The sequence below is a fragment of the Megachile rotundata genome, chromosome 6 (genome assembly GCF_050947335.1).
Source record: "Megachile rotundata isolate GNS110a chromosome 6, iyMegRotu1, whole genome shotgun sequence".
Lineage (NCBI taxonomy): Eukaryota > Metazoa > Arthropoda > Insecta > Hymenoptera > Megachilidae > Megachile > Megachile rotundata.
In genome coordinates this window covers 13440198-13466736 of record NC_134988.1, presented here as the reverse complement: position 1 = coordinate 13466736, position 26539 = coordinate 13440198, and the positions used below count along the sequence as shown (strand labels likewise).

At 33.0% G+C, this 26539-nt stretch overlaps 2 protein-coding genes across 3 annotated transcripts in view; one reads left to right on the top strand and one right to left on the bottom strand.

The window, feature by feature from the left end:
* The first annotated feature begins 20 nt into the window (after positions 1 to 20).
* morula (anaphase promoting complex subunit morula) lies at positions 21 to 3511 on the top strand. The gene is made up of 8 exons (XM_012287711.2): positions 21 to 296; positions 474 to 906; positions 1019 to 1260; positions 1354 to 1534; positions 1603 to 1828; positions 1981 to 2165; positions 2233 to 2778; positions 2852 to 3511. The coding sequence occupies exons 1-8, from the start codon at positions 225 to 227 to the stop codon at positions 3289 to 3291; spliced, it is 2325 nt and encodes a 774-aa protein (XP_012143101.1). The 5' UTR covers positions 21 to 224; the 3' UTR covers positions 3292 to 3511.
* A 520-nt stretch (positions 3512 to 4031) lies between these two features.
* Positions 4032 to 26539, bottom strand: part of how (protein held out wings) — a 37833-nt gene continuing 15325 nt past the window's right edge. Inside the window, exons 3-8 of one of the 2 annotated variants that reach the window (XR_013038459.1) lie at positions 24180 to 24296; positions 22923 to 23063; positions 22720 to 22819; positions 21647 to 21949; positions 14450 to 14665; positions 4032 to 8498 (exon numbers count right to left, since the gene is read on the bottom strand). Coding sequence is in view for 1 of the 2 variants with exons in the window: in XM_012287713.2 (XP_012143103.1) it covers positions 14495 to 14577; positions 21647 to 21949; positions 22720 to 22819; positions 22923 to 23063; positions 24180 to 24296 (744 nt within the window). In the remaining variant the exon portion in view is untranslated. The remainder of the gene's footprint in view (positions 8499 to 14449; positions 14666 to 21646; positions 21950 to 22719; positions 22820 to 22922; positions 23064 to 24179; positions 24297 to 26539) is intronic. The other variant, XM_012287713.2, reaches the window with a different exon arrangement.

Genomic DNA, 26539 nt, shown 5'->3' with positions numbered 1-26539 from the left:
GAAAATGTTTCAATGAAACATTTACCAACAAATACTGAAAACTTCTATGCGTGAAGTTCTTTTTATTAATTGTTTCCTTTGATGAGCAATTTATCTTTCAATCTTTTAAACGTTTGACAAGTGGTATAGTCAACTTTGTCGAGTGATTATAATTTTATAATTATATACTTATATAATTGGAACAATTAAATACTGCAATTATTTAAAAGATTCTTTGGAATAATATGGCTAAACCGGACAGCGAAAATGATATCTTTCCACGGATACAGTATGCATTTCCTATTTTATACGAACAGGTTAGATTACATGTATTTGTTGATATATTATTTTTTTATTTAATACTCTTACATGCACATACCTATGCTTTTCTGTTGCCTTCATATTATAGCTTTAATAACTAGATTTATTAGATCTACAAGATACTTTTATTTTACTCTTATAGCCTAATATAACCTAATACTATTTTTCTTCAGATTCAAAATGAATGTACAGATGAAGAATTCAATAAAATAATCAATGAAATAAAGTCTCTTGGATTAACAGACTTTGTCAAGGACGTAGTTATTTATCATATACAACGATACATAAGACAGAATGTGGCTCCCACATTTTGGAAACACTTTGTAAATACCTTAGATGGACAACAAGGTTTTGAACATTTTAAGAATGCAGTGGATGGATTATATGTTAGCTTAACAGAATTTCTGCCACTATTAAAAAAACTGGAATATTTGATACAAAGTGAAGGCATTAGAAACTTGAATGGTACTGATATATTAAATCAGTTTAAGGCAATAGTCAGATCTACGCTACTGAGTCAATTGCCTTTGCGCTATGAGCATGTTGTAGAACAATTTTATAAGATTTCATTCAATGTGTTCTGTAGTGCAGATAACTCAACACATGGTAAATTTATACATTGAAAATTTCATGTACAATTTTCAGTAGCAATCACATTATATGATGTATAATGTATTCTTTATTATAATCATTATTATTAACATCACATATTTTATAGTAGCCAATCCTGATGGTGATTCTCTTCGATGCATGGGCTGTTTACAAAAACTAGAAAAATGCCAATGCCAAATGATAGTATTCATGTTTCATGAAACTAACAGAAAGTTAATAGAGCTAGAATTATTGGAAAGGATAGTTGGTAACGTCCTCACGTCGTTGATACACATACGTATAAAAAATCACGTATATCGATCATGCGACAAAACGTTTGACGTATCGCAAATAGCATCGTTGGAAAATGTAATATCTTATTTCACGACGTAACATAAATTTGAACAACGAAAGTTGTTTACTGAATATAAAATAACTGATGAGAAAACGTGAACTTTCCAGTGGCTTGAAACGGTTGTTATGAATTGGTTGATCAGGATATACTCTGGTGGTTCTTCAAAAATTGTATCATTGAATGATCAAACTCGTAACGCTATAAATAAGTTCAAACAGAAATTGTCTCACTTTTTATACGAGACGTATACGAGATTCAGAATTGAACAACTCTTCGATATCATAATAGGTATTTTTTTAAATGTTTCTAATATTTATTCTTTTAACATCATTGTACGTAATTTTTTGTATGTGCAGAGTATCCCGATTCTCAACCTGCGGTGGATGACTTACGCGTTTGCCTGCAACGAACTGATTTAAGAAAATTCCTAATAGAAAATTTACAAGAAGCTCTGAAATCAAGACTGTTGCATCCAGGTGTAAATACACCGGATATCATAACGGCTTACATTGCCGCTATAAGGGCGTTGAGGCAATTGGATCCAACGGGAGTTCTTCTTGAGACGATTACGGAACCTATTAAGTAATAGTAACGTTACAATCATATTTCCACCGCTTTGTAATAGAAATAAGTAACAACATTTGCATTGATTTAATCAGTATTAAGATTACATAGAAGAATCTGGAACTTATGAAACGTATAGGAAATATATTTGTTTATCTTCTTTTACGCAGGATTTATTTAAGAAGCAGAGAAGATACCGTACGCTGCGTGGTAAGCGACTTACTCGATGATTCTCCTAGCGATCTAGCAGATGAATTAGTTAAAGGAGAATCTATACAACTAGACGACGGTTCCGGCGATGAAGAGAATGAAGATTGGGATAAATGGATGCCGGATCCCGTTGACGCTGATCCTGGTACGTTCAAGAAAATATAATCTCACTAATCGTATTAAACGATTTGGTAACGCATTGGGTTTTACAGCAAAATCAGCGCAGCGCAGAATGTCAGATATAATCTCGATGTTGGTAAACATATATGGCAGCCAAGATCTGTTCGTAAACGAGTATCGTACGTTGTTGGCGGACAGATTACTATCCCAATTAAATTATCACACTGAGCGAGAAATCCGCCACTTGGAATTACTGAAAAGACGCTTCGGGGAAAATCAACTTCATTATTGTGAGGTTATGTTGAAAGATGTCTACGATTCGAAAAGAATAGACGGTCATATACAGTCGGACACGAATTACATATTAGAGAAAGAGCGGTTCCCTACATCCGCGTTAATATTATCGGCACAATTTTGGCCACCGTTCAAAGAGAACTGGAAACTGGAACTACCAAAAATTGTACAGAATCAATTGAATAAATATGTGAAGGCGTTTGAAACTTTGAAAGGGAACAGAACGCTCTGTTGGAAACCCCATCTTGGAAATGTCACGTTAGAAATCGAGTTAAAGGATCGAAAATTAAATATAAACGTAACGCCGATACACGCTACGATCATCTTACACTTTCAAGATAAAAGTAAGGAACATTTCCATGAATCTTGTTATAATTTATATTTAAGTTAGTAAACGTTGTTCTAAAATTTTTGCAGAGGAATGGACTTTGGAAGAACTGGCGGAAGTGATGCACGCCCCAGCAACCGTGTTAAGAAGAAAAATAACCTTTTGGGTCTCGCAAGGTCTTCTGAAAGAAGTATCTAACGACGTTTACGCGTTGCAAGAGGAAAGCTCGACGAAAAACCGATCTCTAGCGGATATCGTGGAAGAGGAAGAAATCGAGAGCGCAATGGCGTCCGCGAGCGATCAGAGAGAAGAAGAGTTACAAGTGTTTTGGTCTTACATCGTTGGCATGTTGACCAATCTAGACTCTATGCCTTTGGAAAGGATTCATCAAATGTTAAAAATGTTTGCTTCTCAAGGTCCAGGTGCAATGGAATGTGGACTACCGGAATTGAGACAGTTCCTCGATAGAAAAGTTCGAGAACATCAGTTACTGTTTTCCGGTGGTTTATATCGCTTACCGAAATCGTAATACGCTTATTTCTTTCGAACTACATGTTGCATAACTCGGAAACTTTATAAATATTTATAATATAATTTGTATACATATTTATAGATTGTATTTTTTTAATCTCGCTCGTGTACATAGTTCATAGATATAGATTTCAAGGATATCCTTAACGTTTTGTTACGCTTGTCCATATGTGGGCATATTTTATTTGGAATAAAATAAAGCAATTTGAAATAATAAATTATTACAACTTGTTTATTATTTTTATTTTAGAAATACATAGAAAAGATTTTACGTAGAATTTAACCACTTTCAGATAATTTTATATCTGGTCATTTAAATAAAATAACAAATAATTTGACATGAAAGGATAATTATTTTATTTAAATGAACTTGAGTCAATAAATTCGTACGTGTTAATACAAATTTGTTCCAGTTTTCTGATGGGGAAACCTGGCTTATATACATAGAATTAAAAAATTACCTGTACGATGGCAACAAGTTGTCGAGGAAAATTATTGCTGAAATATTCTGCTAAAAATTTTTACATAATCTAACAATTATTTCAAATAACGTTTAAACAAATATATATTATTTGTCAAGTATATAAATAATGTTTATGGTCCATATACAACGTTACGTATTATTAAATTGCCAGTACCACGATAGTAAATCGAAAAGGTTAAAAAAGGAAAAGATAGGATTATTTTTGGTCCCTGGTTTCAAGGTACGAAGACAACGAGTCCGAACAAACACGTGGGTTAAAGAAATTAATATCGTCGAATCTCCAGACGATCATTCGTTTTATTAAAGCAATTGACATGCTCCCTTTCAATTAAATTCTCGTTAATATCCTTGACAATGGCATCGCGAAAATGATTCACGCAACTATGATTAAAGTAACGCGTTGTTAATGAATGGTGATTAATACTAAAAGAACACGTTTTAGAGACTTTTTTTTATTATAAAAAAAAGAGAATTATTTAACGTTAAAATATAATATGTTCGGTATCGTGTAACGTTAAAGAGTATCCTTTTGTTATTTTTAAGATCGAAACATTTACATATAATTTAACACGATGTACAATTTAATTATAATTAATTCATGCATGCGAATACATATATGCGTATGCCGTTACTTATACGTGTAGGTAAGTATGTACTAACCAGGAATTGAAACCTGATCGATCATAGAAATAACCGTTCGAAACTACTTCTGTTAAAAAATGGCGGTAACCGACGAATCTTATCGTTAAAAACGAAAACGATACCACATCGGTTTCAAAGCGATTCCATGGAGTAGCAAATTCGAACGAACGTTTTTGAACAGCCATAAAAAAATCCTGCATGATACATGAAAACTAAAAGCTGACGACTAGGCTAAATTGATTCTGTTTTGAATTTCTACATGAAATTTCAATTCTTAAATAAGTTCGAGAATGGACGAATGGCGTGTAAGTAAATATATAGGACGGTATATCTTGTTCGAAATTGATCGCTCACGGGTTTAACGGAAAACCGGTGGAGAACCGTTATCTACAGAGCCGCCATTATTATCCGCGATAATAAATTCAAAACTATTTTAAGAACCGTTATTGTGCCAGCTTTCAATCCCTGGTGTGAATTACATCTAAATACGCTATTGCACTAAATACGCGACAAAAGTACCTTCGATTTTCAACTTTTCCTATTCCTACATATTTCTACAAAATATATTTCTTTGAGTTATATATACTATATATATATATATAATGTCAAAATATAACGAATGCTACTTTAAACTAAAAACTCGAGTAGATTTCAGATCACTCTTGGTACAATTATATCGTGAAATTATCCACGCAAAGTATTAAACTTCGCGTTCAGATAATCGAAAGGTGCCTGTTGAAAATACAAGCACGGACCGCTAACATACGCGAACGCGAAAATAGTTGGCGTTGCGCGTACATACGTATGGCAAATTTCAATCACGCGAAATATAACATATGCATATGAACCAATATGGAATCGATCCATATACTTTCGCGTATAAACGGTAAACGATAGACGACGTTGCATAATTAGAATATAATTTCGAAGTGGATGTGCGAGTATTCGGAATTGGGTCCAATCGGGTAAAGGGTTTTAGAAAAATTGAAAGTAAAGTGAATTTAAAATTTACAAACGTGGATATTTGTAGAGTTTGATAATTATAAATGTGAGAAACTTTTTAACATTGAATTTGTATATTTGTAAGTGTCTGAATTTTCTCAGCGGAGTCCCGACTTATTCCGACTGGACCCAACAGATGACCCGATTACCCGCGCATTCTTTCCGACGTGATTGTCCGTCTGCAAAGGTACGATCGGTTTCAGAATCTGGTTACTATCGAGCACTTTCAGTCTCTATCTTCTAAAAACTTAATTTTATCAAATTGAAAATATGTAATCGATAAACAATTAGTCTATTATTTTACAAATAGATTGCACCACGACGTTATATAACAGAATTTTTAAATTATAGAACATTAAAATATAATAATAATATAATATATATGTATATATATATATAGATATATCTTTGTTAAAAACTGGAGATTCTTTCTATCTACGTAACAAACTAACGTTGTTCGAACGTTAGGAGAAACTACTTGGTCTTAACGCCTAATCGGTAGATTCGTGTATTTTGATTTTCTTATATTCCTTCTTAGGTGATTTCTTCGTTAAACCAACGAGAATTCTAAGTCTCGAGTGAAGGTTAGAAGTTACGCGTTTCCCTGTAACTTACGATTTTATATTATATTACATTAATCGTCGTTACGTTACGTTTATATCAACGGGTAAGATCGGACGGTGTTCGATCGTTGATAAAAAAAAAAGATCTTTAACCGCTTAATGTTAACGTGATTGTAACAAAAATATTTTTTTTTTTTATTCTTTTCAAACCGTACTTTTTCCTGAGTCGACTTAATAGTAATTTCGTTTCTACTCGCGAAAATCAAAATGGAAATAAGTTTTGATTTTATTATATATTGCACCTATTACGCGCGAACGTATTCGTTCTTTAATTAAACAAAGTACATGATATTAAAATCTTTTTTCTTTGTCCCTTTCTACTCGCTTCCATTTATTTTAATGTTTCATTAAAAACGTAAGTACTTTAAAATCGATATGATCATTATGCGAAACAGCGTAGTTTGCAAAGAACGAATTTATATAAAAAATGTTATCTCTCTCTATTCTCTCCCTCTCCTCATATATGTATGTACATATATATATATATATATATTTTGTATAATATAAAAATCTTTGTGGAAACCTCAGATTTATATATTGTCATCTCAAGGTCATCGACATTGCGTACATAAATGGACTCAGATCAATGTACATATATTGTTAATACAGCGTATTTAACCCACAATTAAGGTGACCTTTTACAATGAATTTAGCACAAAACTTATATGCACATTGATGTTTAAAAATAATTAATTACATACTTATTTTCTGCAAATACAAAAGTATTGATAAATCGGTACAAATAATTTTCTAATTACCAATGTTCAGAAATTAGTACAAATTACGTACAATATCAATAACCCTGAAGAATTGTCAATACAAAAATGTTTGTCTAAGGTTTCCATTAGACTTCACGGAGAGAAAAGAAAGAAAACAGACAGAAAATCGATGATAAACTACATAGCAAAGCGGAACGAACAATTTTGACGGGTTAAACATAGATCGGTTACTTACTCGTTTATCATCGAGAAAATGGTGGTTACCTTCGACCGTGCGCGAAAGTCTGACTCGACAGTAAAAATTGTTGTTTCCCGTACAAGATACGAGAGGCAAAATTCGAGCCGGCTGATACGAGAAGGTAAAAAGGTAGAATAATTAATGGATTACCTGGTCAGGCATACGCGCAAGATGCCGGGAGAAAAGATGGTATATCGGTTAAACGAAGCGACTTATTCGAGACTGTACATTCGGGAGCAACGTAGGCTTCCTTTGGATAAAAAGGGGAAAATTCTCCCGCTATTTACCTTTAATAGTATGGGGAAATATTTTCACAAATTTTTTAAAGGAATTTTATTGCAAACTTTTTTTGTAATTTGCAAATTTTCAGAGGCAAATTTGCAAATTTCTTAATTTCCTAATTTTCTAAAGTAATTATCAAACTTGTAGATTCTTTGTCTTCTTAGATTTCTAGATTTTTAGATTTCTAGGTCCCTAATTCCCTAGATTTCTAAATTCTTAGATTACTAGGTCCCTAGATCCTTAGATCCCTGGATTTTTAGATTCCTAGGTTCCTAGATCTCTAGATTGCTAAATTCTTAGATTCCTGGGTCCCTAGATCCCTAGATTTCTAAATTCTTAGATTCCCAGGTCCCTAGATCTCTAGATTTCTAAATTCTTAGATTCCTGGGTCCCTAGATCCATAGATTTCTAAATTCTTAGATTCCTAGGTCCCTAGATCCCTAGATTTTTAGATTCCTAGGTTCCTATATCCCTAGATTGCTAAATTCTTAGATTCCTAAGTTCCTAGATCCCTAGATTTCTAAATTCTTAGATTCCTAGCTTCCTAAATTTCTGGATTTGTAGATTCTTAAATTCCCCAGATCTCTAATATTCCTAGATTCCTATGTTCCTAGAGTTCTAGGTTTTCTGGATCCCAATGTTCCTAGGTTCCTAAATTTACTAGATTCCCGAGATTCTTCAATTTCCCCAAATTCCTAAATTCCCAAAACCTTAAACATTCAATTTTCAAAGATCCAAATTTCCAGCTGTTAATTCTCAAATTTCCAAACTTCTGAGTCCCTACATCCTTAAACCCCACAGTCCCCCAAAAACAAATATTTCTAAATCTCGAAATCGTCAAATTTCCAAATTTCGAAAAGTCCTACCCAAATACGAAAGTTTGCAAATTCGAAAATTTACCAGGGAAAAGTAAATCGGTGAGTCCTCGTTCCCCCAAATATTTTCCCTAGGGAAGCCTACGGTGCTCGCTACTGTACACACGATACGGTATAAAATGACCAAGAGGATACAGGATGGATATATAAACGCGTTGACGAACAGGGCTGGTGATGCGAACGTGGCGAAGGTGGTCTGTCTCGTCTGGTTACTGGTTGGCGAACCGATCGCAGATCGTAGATCGAAGATCGAAGATCGTAGATCAAACACGCGGATGTTGTGTTCCAGAGTCCAGGTGTTAGCACGGGGCGGGTGGATTCCATTGTTAGCACTCCAAGCCTATAGGCCATGGTCAACCAATGTTAAAAAGAAAGAAAAGAAAAACAGTTTGTTAGTTATTTAATTATGATCGATTCGTGTTACCGTTAAGTATTCGAACAGTTTTAACAAAGTTAAAAAGAGATAATGGTTAGCGAGAAGCATTTGCCTTTCGTTAGAAAATCTCGTCTCCCTTTACGACGAGATTCATTTTCATCCGCGTCGTTCAAAGCGTTTCGCGCGAAATTCGAATTAGGATACAAAGCGTCGAGCAATTGCTTCGCGCTCTCCGTCGATCGACGTTAGCGTTGAAAAGCACAATTCTTTCGAAAACCTGACAGAAAAGAAACGCGAAGCTCGGTTGATCGCGTACGCCGTACGGTTAATTGTCAACTTTTCGAAATTGCCGCTTCTCCTCGTTGACGCGTTACGGTTACTCTCGCGTCACAAGATGAGTTATGATACCAACTGTAGCAACAACGTGATGTCACATTAAAATATACTAACGCTAGATCTTTATACTACTTGATAATTACATGTGTATAATATTTAATTATATTTAGAAAATGCAGTAGGTCTTTATAGGAAGAACCTGATCACTGATTAAATGTATGCATTTTATTAAATTCAAACAATGTATGATTTAATATAATATAAATCAAGATAAAATATATCTTGTTTATTTATTCAATTGTTTTTATATATTCGTAGGATTAGTTGCACACTGTAAATTGAATAAAAACATGAACATACACATATGTTCATGTACATATGTTCATATACATATGTTCATATACATATATTCATATACATATGTTCATATACATATGTTCATATACATATGTTCACATACATATGTTCACATACATATGTTCATATACATATATTCATATACATATGTTCATATACATATGTTCATACACATATGTTCATGTACATATGTTCATATACATATGTTCATATACATATGTTCATATACATATATTCATATACATATGTTCATATACATATGTTCATATACATATGTTCATATACACATGAACATATATATATGTACAAAATATATGTGCATATTTCTAAGACAATGAGTATACATAGATATCTTCGATACTCATATGTTAGCTCATGTAATGTATGCACATTAATATACTGCACAATTATAATCCATAAATATATTCATAAAAAATGATCATAAGTAACAAAGGTACATATACTACATTATATTAGACTGAATACATTGTTTGAATTTGTTGAAATAATTTTTCTATCATCATTGTCATCTGACTTCATATTTAATCAATATTATACACATCACGTGTGACATCACCTTGTTGTAACTCTGGCAATATAGCACGATTATTAGTAGACATTCAGCAAATGAGTATCTCTACAATAGCGTTAAGGTTGTACCGAGTACAACCGACATGATAGCTCATCTTGTGTGACGCGAACGAACAAACGTAACCGTGAACGCTAATTGAATAAATCTTCGCGAGTACCCTCCCCGCGCTTAGGATAACTCGAGAAGAAAGTTTGAAAATTTGAAATGGCGCGGTCGCGGTACCGTTTTAAAAGAGCGTAACGAAGACAATGTTGTTTCGAACGAAATTTTTTTTTTAGAAAGTAGTATGTGGGCAGGTTTTGGGTGTGCACCTGCCACCGCGTAAACGTTTTGTGACGCGCGTACGACGTTCAAGATATATGTATACGAGTAGATGCGACCACGAACCGTATTAATTATAACGATTAATATCCTGTCAGCAAGCAGTCGGTTAACGGGCCAATGAATTGCGAGTGTGCCGTATTAATAAGATACAGGTCTATTATACAAATTTTTAGATAAGCGTACCTACTTTGTTAAACGGTGTTAACGACTATACGGATTACGTGAACACAGTGTTAATGCGATCGCTCCGAGAAAATATATACAGGGTGTACTTCTGGTAATATGTTGCAAAAGTGGTGGGAGTCGAAGTTAATCAGTTCCTGTTATAGATTGTGACACAGGGTTTACAAGATTTTCTTTAATAGTCAAGGATTATGTAATTCTATAATGTATATTTTTAATTAATTTTTTTATTTGGAAATCTGGTGATAATTTGAACTTCTGGAAATTATCAAGCAGCTTCATGAATTTACAAACATAAAAATTCAGAAATATTTTTTAAACTTGAAAAGGATTTGGTTGTTTGTTAATGTAGAAGTTAGAAGTGTATTCTAAGGTCATCTGAGGATGAAGAAGTTAAAAAATTTGCTAATACAGATATTTAGAAATTACATTCTGTTAATTTGAAAACTTAGGAATATAGAAATTCATTAATGTACCTCAGTAATGTAGTAATTTAAAAATGTAAAAATATAAAAATTTAGTAATTTAAAGATCTTAAAAATATATAATAAGTTTAAACTCTCCTTTGCATAAAATATTTGTTAAGATATCACAATATATCCCTTGAAACTGATTAACATTTAAACCTCGTAACATTTTTGTCTCAGATTACCGGATGTGGCTAAAGAATCATGGCGACAGTCACGTGGTACACCCTGTATGTACAGAAATACGCGAAAAAAACAAATGAAAAATCGGTTTGACGATATTTACGACAAAATATATGTAACATATTTATTTTTGTGATTATCGTTACGTTTACGGGCGTACCATGTTATTATACGAATAATATAATATTTTTATACATACGTATACGAGTACGTAGACGTATACTTATACGTATGCATACGAAACATCGAGTTAGCGTCAACTTGGCCATGTGGAGCATTTTTGTTAGTTTTTTTATAAATAATATGTATAGTTATACGATTCGTGTAACGAATGAAATTTTATAATATAGGTGCCACGTTATAGATCTTATATGCGTAGTAATTGTTAGTGACGGTACATAAAAAGGATAGGATGCAATTTTAGGATTAAACCTTTTTAAATTCACTAAAAAAAAAAAATAAGTACAATTACCGAGAAAAGATACTTTGCGATGCATGGAAAAAGAATATTTTAATCGATTATAAAAATTAGGATTATTTTCTAAAAGTACTTGGAAAAAAGAAATGAAAATTTTGTACGGTTCTAAATTTTCGTGAATGATAAATCCTGGAATTGCGTGGAACAAACAAAAGAAAAAGTCGATTCTCGCGGAACTTTTACCAGTAAGAAAAAAAAATCCGTACACGTTTTAACGAGCCTTCGCATCATATATCATAGCACCACCCCTGTTATCGTTGTATGAAATAAAAAAACTGCTTTTTCTGTACTTTGTATCAATTTTTATTTGAAACATGTGTACAACGCACGCTCGCAATGTATACACGTATAAAAAGGTTGGCTAAATGGAAAATCGATAAGCGTTCCACAGGCACAAGCTGCCAAAAAAAATGTCTCAATTCTAAACTGATCGTTCTTTCTTTTTTTTATTTTTTAACACTTACGTACGCGCATGTATATGCGTGTATGTATGTATGTATGTGTGTGTGCATGTCATTGGTATGCGCGCGCGTAAATATCGGGTCAGAACGAATTGGATCGCATTACGGTACACGACCGTAAGTATCGTTCACATTCTTTTCCTTTAGTCTTCGTTTATCTTATGAGTATCCTAGCTCAGTGATGGGCAGGTTTGAGCCCGGTGAGGAGGTTGCGGGCAGTCGAGGGCACGGTGCGATAGCTTACGTTTCTTAATTTTAAGGATTTCAAGTTTTCTTATTTTCAAATTTTCAAATATTCAAATTTGATAATTTGGAACTTTGTCAATTTGGGAACTCGGAAAGCTCCAAATTTCCAAATTTGGCAATTCTCGAATCTAAATTAACAAATTTTGGAATTTGGCAACTTGGAAATTTTCAGGGGTAGAAATTTGCCAATTTCCAAATTTCCAATTTCCCAATTCCCACATTCCCCAATTTCCACATCTCCCAATTCCAAAATTCCTCAATTCCCAAATTTCCCAATTCCCACATACCCCAATTTCCACATTCCCCAATTCCCACATTCCCCAATTCCCACATTCCCCAATTCCCACATTCCCCAATTCCCACATTCCCCAATTCCCACATTCCCCAACTCCCACATTCCCCAACTCCCACATTCCCCAATTCCCACATCCCCCAATTCCCACATCCCCCAATTCCCACATCCCCCAATTTCCACATTCCCCAATTCCCACATTCCCCAATTCCTACATTTCCCAATTCCAAATTTCCCAATTCCCAAATTTCCCAATTCCCAAATTTCCCAATTCCCAAATTTCCCAATTCCCAAATTTCCCAATTCCCAAATTTCCCAATTCCCAAATTTCCCAATTCCCAAATTTCCCAATTCCCAAATATCCCAATTCCCAAATATCCCAATTCCCAAATATCCCAATTCCCAAATATCCCAATTCCCAAATATCCCAATTCCCAAATATCCCAATTCCCAAATATCCCAATTCCCAAATATCCCAATTCCCAAATATCCCAATTCCCAAATATCCCAATTCCCAAATTTCCCAATTTCCAAATTAACAAATCTTGAAATCTGATAATTAGAAAATTTGAAAGTTTCCATTTTAACAAACTTGCACAGTGCCCTATCAGTTGCCCATCACTGTACCTATATCACGAGACTTCGAACCTCTTAACAATAAAAACGTATCGATAACGACATTCGACCGTACTAAGAAGTGTCTGTATAAAAATCGAAAAGATTGCGTAGAAAGAAAGAGAAAAAAAGATGGGTAGGTGCGCACCCGTACCACCGTTCAACTCGCGTTGTTTCTTCTACTCGTAACGTTGCCAAAAGAACATTTGAAATCTTACCTAATTGCGGGGAGTCGATTCTAAACAATATTTATAATGGATAGGTAAACGAGAAGAGCAAAAGAACTTTTACGATCGAGTTTACAAAATTCACGAGATCGTAGAAATTTCGAATTTGTACGCGTATGATCGTACTTTCGTAACGGATCATCCGTTACATTGATCGAAATCTGTCTTTTATGGAAATAGTGAAACATACATCGTATACGTGCTTAATGCCCGTTCTTCGTTCGCGGATTCGTCCTTTGAACGGTATAAAAAAAGAGAGATCGGAGTCTAGGTGAAGTCCTAGAATTTTTGAGATGGGAAATCACGTGGATGTACGATGTCACTTAAAATTGGGTAGCAGTTTGGAGGAAACATTTTTGTACATAAAATATTGTAAATTTTTGTGTATAAATATTTTCTATTATATTTTTGATTATAATGATCATTGCTGCACTGACATTTTTTCTTATATAATTCTTTATTTTTAATCCTCTCACATGTTCTCATATTTACCTTTTTGTTAGTTCTGATTTTTATTTTGTACAGGATCTTCTTTACTGTATTTTTTAATTATTTGTGGTTCTTCTAGTTTTCTTAATTTCATTACTTGTTCTTATCATGGTGGATCATGTTATTTGGTAAATTTATATAGTTCATAATCTGTTGTCATAATAGAACATGTAGGTAAAAAATATTGAAGCAAATAGGCAACTGTTAAATAATAAATGACCTTGTATTTTTCAATTTATTGCAGTCGTAACTGGGTATATGATTTTTATCAAATGACCACTTAATGAGAACTTTAATGTATTTAATTAACTTCTTAAAAAAAATATTATTTTACTGGTAGCTAGATTTGCAAAGTATATTTATGTGCATACATATACACTACCATAATATACTTGTCTTTCATACAATAACAATATATAATATTATACTTAATAATTGTCTCATAATTCTCACATATTTACAACACTTCATCTACAAAAATGTTCCTCTCATCCCCCAATTTCTCGTGACACCGTACAAAAATAACGCGAACCCGCGCGTGACAATTAAAGGAAAAGAAAAGAGTAGAAAAATAAAAAAAGATAGAAAAAGAATAGGAAGAAAGAAGTATATAATCGATCCTGATGCTACGCATAAAATAATGAGACGGTATTAAAAAAACTAACCTTTTCGCGGAGGCGCGAACAGTATCGCGATATCGGTCTCCGGATTCACGATAAAGCACCAGCCCTTTGATAAGGGTGCTCGCGAATCTGACCCAAGTGTCTACGTTGTTTCGCAGCGGCCGCTGCACCTGTCCCCAACATACAAACGTGTATAATTCATCTGCTTCCAGTAATATATTATTTTACTCCTCTCCTCGGCAGCTCGCTCGACTGCCGCTAGAAAAAATAATATTATCAATTAAACTTATCGAGTAAGGTCGTAACGCAAACTGATACATTCGCGCGCCATTTTCTTCCTCCACGCGCCATTTTGTCGTCCCGTTTATCAGTTTGCGAGCGAAAAACCGTGAAACTAAACGAGGTAAATCTTTTTACCTGAAAGGAGAACGCTCGTGTAACCGTTGGAACATCTTTAATTCTTTTCGCGATCTTACTTACTTTTGCACGTTGATGCTTTTTCAACGTTCGCAGATTATATTTTCAAATCGTTCTTTAATTGTATAATATAACATGAGATAACATAATATAATATAGTATAATATAATGTAATATAATATAATTTGGACGCGTGGCTAAAGTTGAACGTTTTTAACGATTCACTGTGTATGAATTATGTAAACCTGATCTTAATCTACGAAGTACAATAAATAGAATATACACAGTGAAGTCGATGAAGATTGAAATTCTTTTTAAGAGACGAAATTAACGGAATATCGGTTGCGCTTATGACTAAGAAGATAACGTTCACTTATACTCCTGGTTCATGCAAATATTCACGATATCACCGATTTCTGATGTACAATAATTTACACGATCCTTCGCTGTAGTGATGGGCACGTGCTCTCGTGGGCACTGATGGTTCTACATTTTTATATTCAACTATTCTGAAGTTTTTCCACATTTTCTACTAACTTGAGTACTCGCTTATTACATTTTCCAACTCACCAATTACTAAATGTTCAATGACCAAATTCTGAAATTCTGCTAAACCTAAATTTACAATATTCCTGAATTTTTATGCTTCCGAATGTCTACATTTCTAATTTTATAATTTTCCAAATTTGCAACCATTAGAGTCCCTAAATTTCCAAACTTTACAAGTGTACTCCTAAGTCCTCAAACTTGATAATTTGAAATCTCTTAAGTCTCATAACCTCATAATCCTGTACTACGTTCACCAGTGCCCTTGCACTAGATCTGCCCATCTACCATACATTCTATGCGATATCATTGACTATTCTCGACTTTCAACTTTCGATCGACGTCATAACAATTCCCCTACAAATCGTTATTTTGTACAGCTTCGTCGATACACTGACAACCATTTGTGGACAATATTTGACAATGACAATAAAAAGAATATTTGTGAAGAACATTTACAATATTTGACACTGATTTTTTGACAGAACAAAATAACGTTTCAAGGGACGTCTGGTGAGTTGACAATTACAACGCAGAGTCAACTTACTAGAGGTATAGCATTTTATGCGATCGAATGTCGAACACGTTTACAAAAGTACGTTCAAACTCTGTTCGTTGAACCTCTTCAAGGTCAGAATTGTTTCAGAATTAAAAACAGAAACTTAATATCAGTAACAAATAAAAAGAATTGTAACATCTCAGTATACAAGAAAAATAGAGTATACATGTGTAATCAGTGAAATTATAGAAAAGTAAAATATTAAAATAAATTGAAGAAAATACAGGCTAATAAGTTAATGTGGACTACATTGTTTTACATTGATTTACAAGTGGATGTAGTGACCTTGAAAAGATTATGTTATGGAACAAAGTACATACTCGAAACGACGAATACACGCGTATATTTAAGAATAATTATAAACGTATCATAACGTTATAATGATAGTCAGTCCTGAAAAAACGGTATCGTATTTGGTCCCTGTTTTTCCTATTATCTCTTGGCCATCGATTTCGTGTCTTGATTTACATCATATTATGCCGCTCGAAACGAACAATATTCGTTTATTCGTCATTGAAAATATTACAATTGCAAATAATCTCCTTATCGCCGAACTTCGGAACACGTTCCGGTATTCTGAACGATTCTTCCACGTGATTAATATAAATTCACCCTTAAAATTACGCTAACTATAACGAGTAATGATTATAACGATAACATAATTAGGCAAATATTTCATAATTATTTTACTTCGAATATACGCGTGTGGTTGTACGTCATTTTCCGACGCGCGTAAAAAAAAAAAAGAAACGTTGAAAACTTTAGCGAACGCGCGATGATTTTATATTATCAACGATCAGATCGTTATTTGATACGTAATACTGGAAAACAAACGTTGCGCTCTATTTTAATAAATTATCAAAAAACATAAAAAATAAAATATGTACAATTACGAATAAAATGCAGATATAAAATAATATAATATAATATCATATAATATATATATAATATAATATAATAATAATAATTTGAAAAATAATAAAATAGAAATATAGTATATAGCTACTTTTTCTTTTAGGTAATTATATCGATGAGGTAGCGTTTCTTTTCTCTGTCCTTTAGACAGATTTTCAATCTGCCGATTTGATATAATTCGTAAATGAAATCGAAATCGAAATCATCTTGATCAACTACGGATCGTATAAAACATATTCGCATCGAGTATAAATATCCCCTAACTGGCGATTTAAGCGATAGTACGTTGTAAGAAAAATAAAAGGTGGACGGTAATGAACGAAATAATATCAGATTCACTTTCTAGACAGAATTTTAATCCTTCGTTGCATTCAGTGATGTACTCAGAGGGGGTCTTAATGGACTCTAGTATTCCACTCAAAGAAATAAGAAAAAGAAATGTTAGACAATCTTCTAAAAATCTTTGGCTAGCTTTACAGAATATTTATTGATTTGCATTTAATAATAGGAATGTTAAATTATTATAAATCGAACAGTGAAATAAATTATATTAAAATTGAACATCTCTATTACAGATTTTACTATAGTCAAAATTATCAACAAGGTTTGTCACTTTTAATAAAAATTTCTTAATTAAAATTTTATATAATGTTATAAATTAGCTATGAAAGTACAATATATGTTCATTATTATTTCCTTCTTATTACCATTATTGAAAAGAATACTTTTTAACCAAGTTAAAATAATGCAACGAAGAATTAATATTTCTATCAAGTAACGAGAACATGGTAGCGCGGCTCGACAAACTTCTGTTAAACTTCAAACAGAATTAAACAATTATAGTCCTCAAATTCATGCAATCGCGTTCGGTTGAATTGTCAGAAACATTTTCTACCGCCCTTCTTTCTTTCTTTCTTTTGTAAGTACGTTCGAACGCGATTACGAATGATACGCGATTTAACGATTACGATGAATCTCGAATAAAACTATTGCGTATGCACATATATGTACGTGGTACGCGTAAATACAATTTGTTTGATAAACATTTGCGCCATTGTTAATCGACTAACATGGTTCTAAGTCTTTGGGAAAACTGACTCGAAGTCGATGGTTTCACGAAAAAGAGTGAGTGATGATACGATACGAGTAAAGAATTATAATTGTGACCACTTTTGTAACTAGGTGGGGTCCTAGGGAGGACTTCGTCAAGGCAGGGATTGACTCTTAAATTTTGTAAGTTTTCAAATTTCTAAATTTCTGAATTTCCAAGTTTTCAAATTTACTAATTTTCCAATTTCCCAATTTCCCAATTTCCCAATTTCCCAATTTCCAAGTGTTCCAATTCCCAAATTTCCCAATTCTCAAGTGTCCCAATTCCCAAATTTCCCAATTCCCAAGTTTCCCAATTCCTAAGTGTCCCAATTCCCAAATTTCCCAATTCCCAAGTGTCCCAATTCCCAAGTGTCCCAATTCCCAAGTTTCCCAATTCCCAAATTTCCCAATTCCCAAATTTCCCAATTCCCAAAGTTCTCAATTCCCAAATTTCCCAATTCCCAAATGTCCCAGTTTCCAAATTTCCCAATTCCCAAAGTTCCCAATTCCCAAATGTCCCAGTTCCCAAATTTCCCAATTTTCCAATTTGCAAATCCCCAAATTTCCAAACCCTCAAACCCCCAAACCCCCAAACCCCAAAATCCCAAATCTCCAAACTCCCATACTTCCATTGATCACCCCTAACACGATCTAACAAAAAGAATCTAGGGCCCCTAGTCAAACATCCCAGTTACGTCAATGGCACAGTATCATACATCGCATCGCATATCTACATATCATCGCGTCAACAAAATTATACCTACCAAGTTCTATGGTGCAATATATTGCACCATATTGTTACTAAAAATATCGGCGCTATTTTATAAATGCTTCTATTTCACTGGAACAAACGGTGTACGCACTTTAACCGCGTAATCGTTAAATCGTTGACGAGAAGCAAAAATCAAAATCACGACTAACTTATACTAATCTCTGTTTTTGTACACTGAACTTCAACGAGAATTAAACGAGCACGCGTTTCCTTTTATTCGTTTATACGACGTACAAATTGAATAAATAGCAAGGTATTTTATATTATGCCCAATGGACGGTCAACTACGTTATGTTTTCGCGTCATTTTTAATCGCCTTTTATATTCAATTCAACTATCGCGAGAAATTGGATAATTTTTCTATGCACTTACGTATATATATAAATTAAAAAGTATACGAATAAATAATATAATATTTGATCGTTTGATTATATGTATATGTACATATCATATATGTATGTACGTATCTATATGGCAATGCACCAGAAAATATCGGACATAGAGTTACGGTTATACACGTTCGCTTTTTTGTCCTTTTATACGACGGAAGCGAAATATAAGGACTACGTGAATATGATACATTTGAAAAATGAAACCATACATATGTACATATTTTAGTTAAGGTTTGAATTATAACGATGTGATAATATATACATTGACAATTGTTTTAAAAATTTTGCGCATCACAAATTTAATTTGTTACAAATGTCAGTGGTAAAAAAAAGTGTACCTTGTAACACATACGAATAAAATTGTGCTTAATATGATAATCCCTGAATAACAGGAAACAAGGAAACGAGAAGGTTAACGTACTAAAAATAATTGGAACTACAGGTGATATTTCATATTTCAAACGTACCATAATCACTGAACACATTAATGATCTTTACTATGCATAGTAAATGGTAACGAATGTATAAGTGTAAGATTCATGGTACGATAACCGAGTATTTTTTTCGTTGATCAACGAGAGGTTCGTCTCCCTTTCTTATCGATAACGCGTATGTAATATGTATACGCGATAATGTATATACAACGTTTGCATTACTTGGCTCAATAATTTACGTTTATCGCGGTCGTTAAAATACCGCGCGTGTTAAAATCTTGAGGGTTATAAAACGACTAATAAAATTTAAATACGCGTAACAACGGTACTAAAGAAAATCTCAAATAAAAAGAAAATGGAATCAAATATATTCAAAGTATATATCGCGATAAACTCTGTAAACAAATACCTATAATAAATAATATCATTTAACGTGACGCTCTTCGGTGAGTACCGATTATGCTCGTTTTTCTTCTTCTCTTCTAAATCTATTTCAAACGTGACATTTTCCCGCGCAATCGGAACTGCACGGATCTTCGTTGTCCGTGTGATTCTCCTTTTGTTTCTCGAATTTCGTTATTTCTTATGATCCGTTGTTCGAAAAATGCGAGCGATATCGAACGCATCCGTTATCAAACGATTACCGGAATCGATGCGACTAGTGAACGACTGATCCTCGTAGCGTAAAATGTTCGATACCGTGATTAAATTAATAATACCGTTTACTTAACTCTTAATTACTATAGACAATCTAGGTCGTTAGTGACAATTCAATCTTTATAAAATTTACATACAAATATATGTTACATAAAATTTACAAATTTTACATTTACAAGCTTTCGAATCTTCCAAGTTTTTCTTCTAAATTTATAAATGCTTCTATTCATAAATTTCTGAACTCCCAAGTGTGTACCCCAATATAAAAATCTGCAATTTCCAAATTACTGAATGAGGAAATATTCAAACCTCAAAAGGGCATCTATAGTAATTAAGAGTTAATACTCCTACCTACCGAACCTTTCGACCTCCCTAAACCGTCTTAACGACTCTTAATAAATAACGAAACGACTATCGGTTCCCTTTCGACCATTATTATGCCTGTAACGTTGCTAATGATAGACTAAATGACGATAACGATGTAAACGACAAGGATAACGAATATTCTAATGCTATTGGTACTAACACTAGTACTAATAATAATTATAATTGTAATAATAACAGCAATGGTAATACTATTAATATCGTTGAATAATAGATGATGATGACGACGACAATGTTGACGACGATGATGGTAATGATAATAATAATTATTGCATAACGCTTATGATAATAATCATAATAATAATATCAATAGAAATAACGGTAATAATTACTTACAAGCGCGACCATAACGAAATGATATTACTGCCATAGCGTAAATAAAAAAAAGTAAGTACATACGTACGTACAAGTCTACGTACGCGTACGCTTCTTTTAACGCGGAATATTCTTCTCGTTAAACCTTCATTGCATTCTTTTGCGATATGTAATAAATACATAAAATATCCTTCGAATTTATTTATTTCAATAACTGCATATTTCGTCATTAATGTATCAAGATCATTCTTACTTTTATTATAATCTCTAAAGAGTTTACAAGTATACCCTTTTGTAAACTTGATAAAATCCGTGCAATGAAGGGTTGATTAAAATGTATTTAACAGAAAAAAAACATGGGCTTCTTAAAAATAAGAAGTTGATACAAGTTTAAAATATCTAATTCCTCAAAAACTGAACTGTACACATAACGTGTAAGATTTCAACAACGTGTCAAACTCGAAAGAATGAAGTACGAGAAGAAATATTCCGTGGCGATTCGAGTACCGTGGAATAGGCGAATAATATTATTACGTCTTACTTTTCGTTCGTTTTACTCGATTCGTTTTCTTTCTCCCTTATTCTCTCGCTTTTCCACTGCACCGCGTCGAGTTTCAACCAAAACGCGTCGAGATCAAACGACAAGTAGGAGGAAACGCGGGAGTAGCGGAAGAAGAAAAAGAAAAACGAACGAAAGAGAGAAAGAAAGAGAGAAAGAAGGATCTCGCGACGAAGATCAGCGAGCAAACAACCCACCAGAATGATCAGCAGTGGTGTATTCCGTGAGAAGAGGCGAGGCTGCCAGGGCGGCGTAGTTGGCGTAATCGGCGTACGGCGTGTAAATTAATCCGTGAGGATCACCGGCGGAAAGAAGGGATCCCGGGGGACCCGAACCGTTCAGCAAGGACGCGGCGGTCGTCGGGACAGATATCCGGGGCGAGAGTATTAATGGTGCCCCGAGAGGGGCGCTGGGTGTCCTCATCGGTGTTGCCAAGCCCGGAAGAAGCCGCTGCGTTTCCGCCGCAGCCGCGGCTACGCGTCTCCATTCTTCGTCGCAAGCTAAAACACAATTAATATTAAATTAATACGTTAATAAATAATTTAGACAAATTAACTCCTTTAAATACTGAGCACTATTTGTTATAATAGACCTTTACTTTGTTTGATTTGAAAATATGTGCTAAAACTTAGTTAGTTCTGTGACACATTGCAGATGTTGATGAATTTGCAAAGTTAAAGAATGATAGTATGAGTGTTTTCATTTAAAAATTCATTTGTATCAATCTACTTGCAATTCTTGATATGAGTAATCTAAGGTGATATTGTGGAATAAATCAGGTCTGAAAGGGTTAAGTAACGTCACTCAACTATCTCCTAAACCAGGCACGTCAAACATGCAGTCTAACAAGCTGCCCCATTAAAATGGCATCCAACATGTTTATTTAACACTAGAACCAGTCAAAATAACTGGTTCTAGGTTTTACAATATATGTTACAAAATTTTGTTGCTGTGCTTTTGTGCAAATGTCTGTCATACTTTATTGAGATACAAAATGGTGAGCTGATGCTTCAGTATCTATTTTATATTTTTCTACTTGATTTTCAATTTAAAAGTGAGCATTTAACAATAATAGTTAAGTAAAATTATAAATCCATAAATTAAGTACATAATGTGATGGGAGGCTTGATTTAACAGTGACCATTAATGCTAAATGACATGGCTGTTCTCTACAGTAAATTACTCAGAGTAATTTAAGTTCTGAAATTTCTAATGGGCAAATCTCCAAATTCTCAAAATCCTACGCATAATGTGAGGTTCAGATGCGTACCCGAAGCCGCAGCAACTTTAGTGTTGGAATCCCGGTAGGTACCGTTTATGATAGCGAGTTCCATTAGCTGTCGTTTTTTCAGTTCGTCCTCTCCATCCGCCTGCAAATAATCAGCTTCATCAATTTTATATCGATAAATTACCAGTGTAAATATCTCTCAAAATAGATTGAAATTTTCAATGTAACTGGAACTCTCTCACCACGGGAACGAGAAGCTTCTTCACTTCTTCGACGGCTCTGGCAAGCTTCAAAGTGGCACGATTTTCGGTATCTTCAACCGTTAGCAAAACGTGCAGTTCATCCGTCAGATGTTCCCAGTTTGGTTTCCCCCGATTTTGCTCCTCCTGTGGAATCATGAAAATGAGTCTGGATTCTCTATTTAAAGCTCGTAACGCGATCTTACGAAATGAACGCGTTACGCGTTGCAATTATGCGAACGTTGACATTAACGATATACTCTCTTGTAATTATACTTAATGTCTCAGCAATTACACTTAATGCCTGGACATCCATTTGCTATATAAATGAACCATACCGTGATATTTCGCTTACTATGTCTTTATATTCATTTGACTTATTGACCGTTTAATACATGTAATTTCTGGTGAATGTATATTTATTTTTGAAAGCACTTATTAATTCGTTTCGTAAAAACGTAAATGGAGAAATTGTACATGTTTCAATTATCATAAACCAACAGTGTCATTTCTTAATTATGGGCTGAATTATGTACATAGGTGTTTTAGGTATGTGTAAATAATTATTCTATTGTTTATGTCAGGTGATGTATAAATTGTATTAATAATACTTTTACGTTTAGTTATCATATTTTATAGAATTTAAAAAAATTCTAAGTATGTAGACAATTATAAATATTTCAGTAGGTAATTATAATTTATGTCGACTACTAAAACTTTCATTCGTAACCATTAGTCTGTGACACATCCTTAACACATGTGACAAATTTTTTTCTACGAAAGTTACGAAACGTCCAAGCGATGTAAAATTATTTCGAGAGATGGCTGCCGTCATAAAAGAAATTTCGGAGGCAAGCAACAATTTATTTTTATACTCGTACTTACGATAAGATTTTCTCTCGTTCGCCGAACGCAGCTTGAAAACAGGAATACGTTACTTGGCGAATAAATGTGCGTTATCGTTCGATGTTTTGTAAATGGTATTAATAATAATAACAGTAATAATAATGAGAATGACAACGATATTCACGTAAATAATTAACAACATATTAGAACGCGATAATAAATATGAAAACAAAGGAGAAGATGAAACGTGGTAAATGCTACTAAAACAAGATCTTTTGTGACGGAATTCGCGGTCATCGTCGAGATATGGCATGGCGCGACGCAAAATAAAACGTCTCAAATGTTATTCGATATGTAAAGAAAATCGCGGAGGGGACAAAACGAACGAAAAATAATTAATCAAGGAAAATAATTTACCTTCTTTTTGTCCCTCATAGAACCTTTCCCCCTGACCATTATTTTGCATCCAGTTTCTTGTTCGAGCTGTTTGGCCGTCATTCCGCGTGGACCGAGAATTCTTCCGACGAAATTAAACTGCAACATAAATGTTTCAAAACATCAGTCTCTGGGATCGTAAATGTAGCTGGTCGTCAGGTTTATTTTATCATTTTTTATTTTGTATAATGTACATGTATTTTGCATAATGTATGTATATTTTGTATAACGTATATGTATCTTTTATAATGTATATGTATTTTATATAATGTATATGTATTTTTTATAATGTTCATATATTTTGTATAATGTATATGTATTTTGTATAATATATATATATTTTGTATAACGTATATGTATTTTTTATAATGTACATATATTTTGTATAATGTATATGTATTTTATATTTCGTATAAAAAGAAGAATATGGAAATTGATTTAGAGATGCGGGAGGGAAGAAAGGAATATTAAAATAAATTTATTGATACAATAGAATAAGGTGAAACATAAAAGTTAATTTATTTGGGTGGTAGAATAAGGTGAAACATAAAAATTAATTTATTTGGGTGGTACAATAAAATAAAAGATGAAGGTTAATTTATTCAGGTGGTAGAATAAAATAAAACATGAAAGTTAATTTATTCGGGTGGTAGAATGAGATGAAACAGGAGAGTTAATTTATTGATACAGTAGTATAAGATCAAACACAAAAGTTAATTTATTCTTGTGGTAGAATAAAATAAGACATAAGAGTGAATTTATAGATACAGTAGACTAAGATCAAACACAAAAGTCAATTTGTTCTTGTGGTAGAATAAAATAAGAGTGAATTTATAGATACAATAAGATGGAACATGAAAGTTAATTTATTCGTGTGGTGCAATAAGATGAAACAAGAAAATAAATTTGTTAATATAATAGAATGAAATGAACAATTATTTTTATTATAAAATGTAGATCAAGTTATGGGATGTATATAAAGATCTTTAAATACCGCAATACACAATATGCTCTTATGAATCTTTATGAACACTGTGTATATCTATGATTGGTACAGTGCCAAAAGAGCAAATTTAGTGCAAAAAGTATAGTTTGCTCTTTCACTATACGTATGAGTGTTACTTAAAACAGTACAGAATAAGAAACATATGTGTATGAAATATTCTAAATGTGTAATATAAAATGAAGTTAATAATTGTGAACTTGTCTGTAATATACAGTGTCTCTCAAGTTATGTACACATGTTATAATAAAATAAATGAAATAAACCTCTGTAATATACAGTGTCCCTCAAATTATGTACACATATTATAATAAAATAAATGAAATAAACCTCTGTAATATACAGTGTCCCTTAAATTATGTACACATATTATAAATAGAATATATGAAATAAACATATGTAACATACAGTGTCTCTCAAGATATGTACACATATCATAATTGAATAAACGAAATAAACATATGTAACATACAATGTCTCTCAAGTAATACACACATATTATAATTGAATAAATGAAATAAACAGAAGTTAAATTGACATGTTAACTACACTTAGCAGCCCCAATAAAATGTAAACACACTCGATTATCACGTAAGTAAACACTCATTATCATTATCTTTGTTTAATATAAGTAAAATAAACAGAAGCTAAGTTCACATTACGTTGCCTATTTTAAAGTTACAAGTGTTTAAAACAAACATGGATGGCACGTAACATATTTGTTCACGTATCTATTAGATACCATTATTCAGAAAGAGTATACTTTCTTGTAACATACTCCTACAATATTACGTTTATTCTACCACTATTTGTATCACATTTTATTCTACCATAAATGTTAAAATTGTACCATTTTATTCTCCATTTTGTTCTACTTAATAAATTGTAAAATTAATACAGAAATCATGAGAACATGCAGTGAAAATATGCTTCTGACAATAAAGTATGTTACTTTAAACCTTAACAGAATTTATTATCTTGCGAAAGTCATGCAACAGGTTCAATTAAATTTGCATAAAGTTTAACCAGCCCTCTTGAAATGCCTTTCTTAAACCTTTCTTATTGCAAATATTACGTAAAACCTTTTCTATTTCACACCCAACACGTTTAATAAGATTAATATCTGGTATTTATTTTCCATTCGGAAAATTATGTAATAACCAGTTTTTAGCTATGTATGGTGTATCCTCGTTTCTGACTGTGAAACTTCGAATTACTCGAAATGACTTCTGTAATTATTTTTTAATATATTTAAAAAAATAATCAATATTACTCTTTAATATATTTAAATATTTTTATCTGTTCATTTCACTATCGATAAATACTACATTTCTTAAAA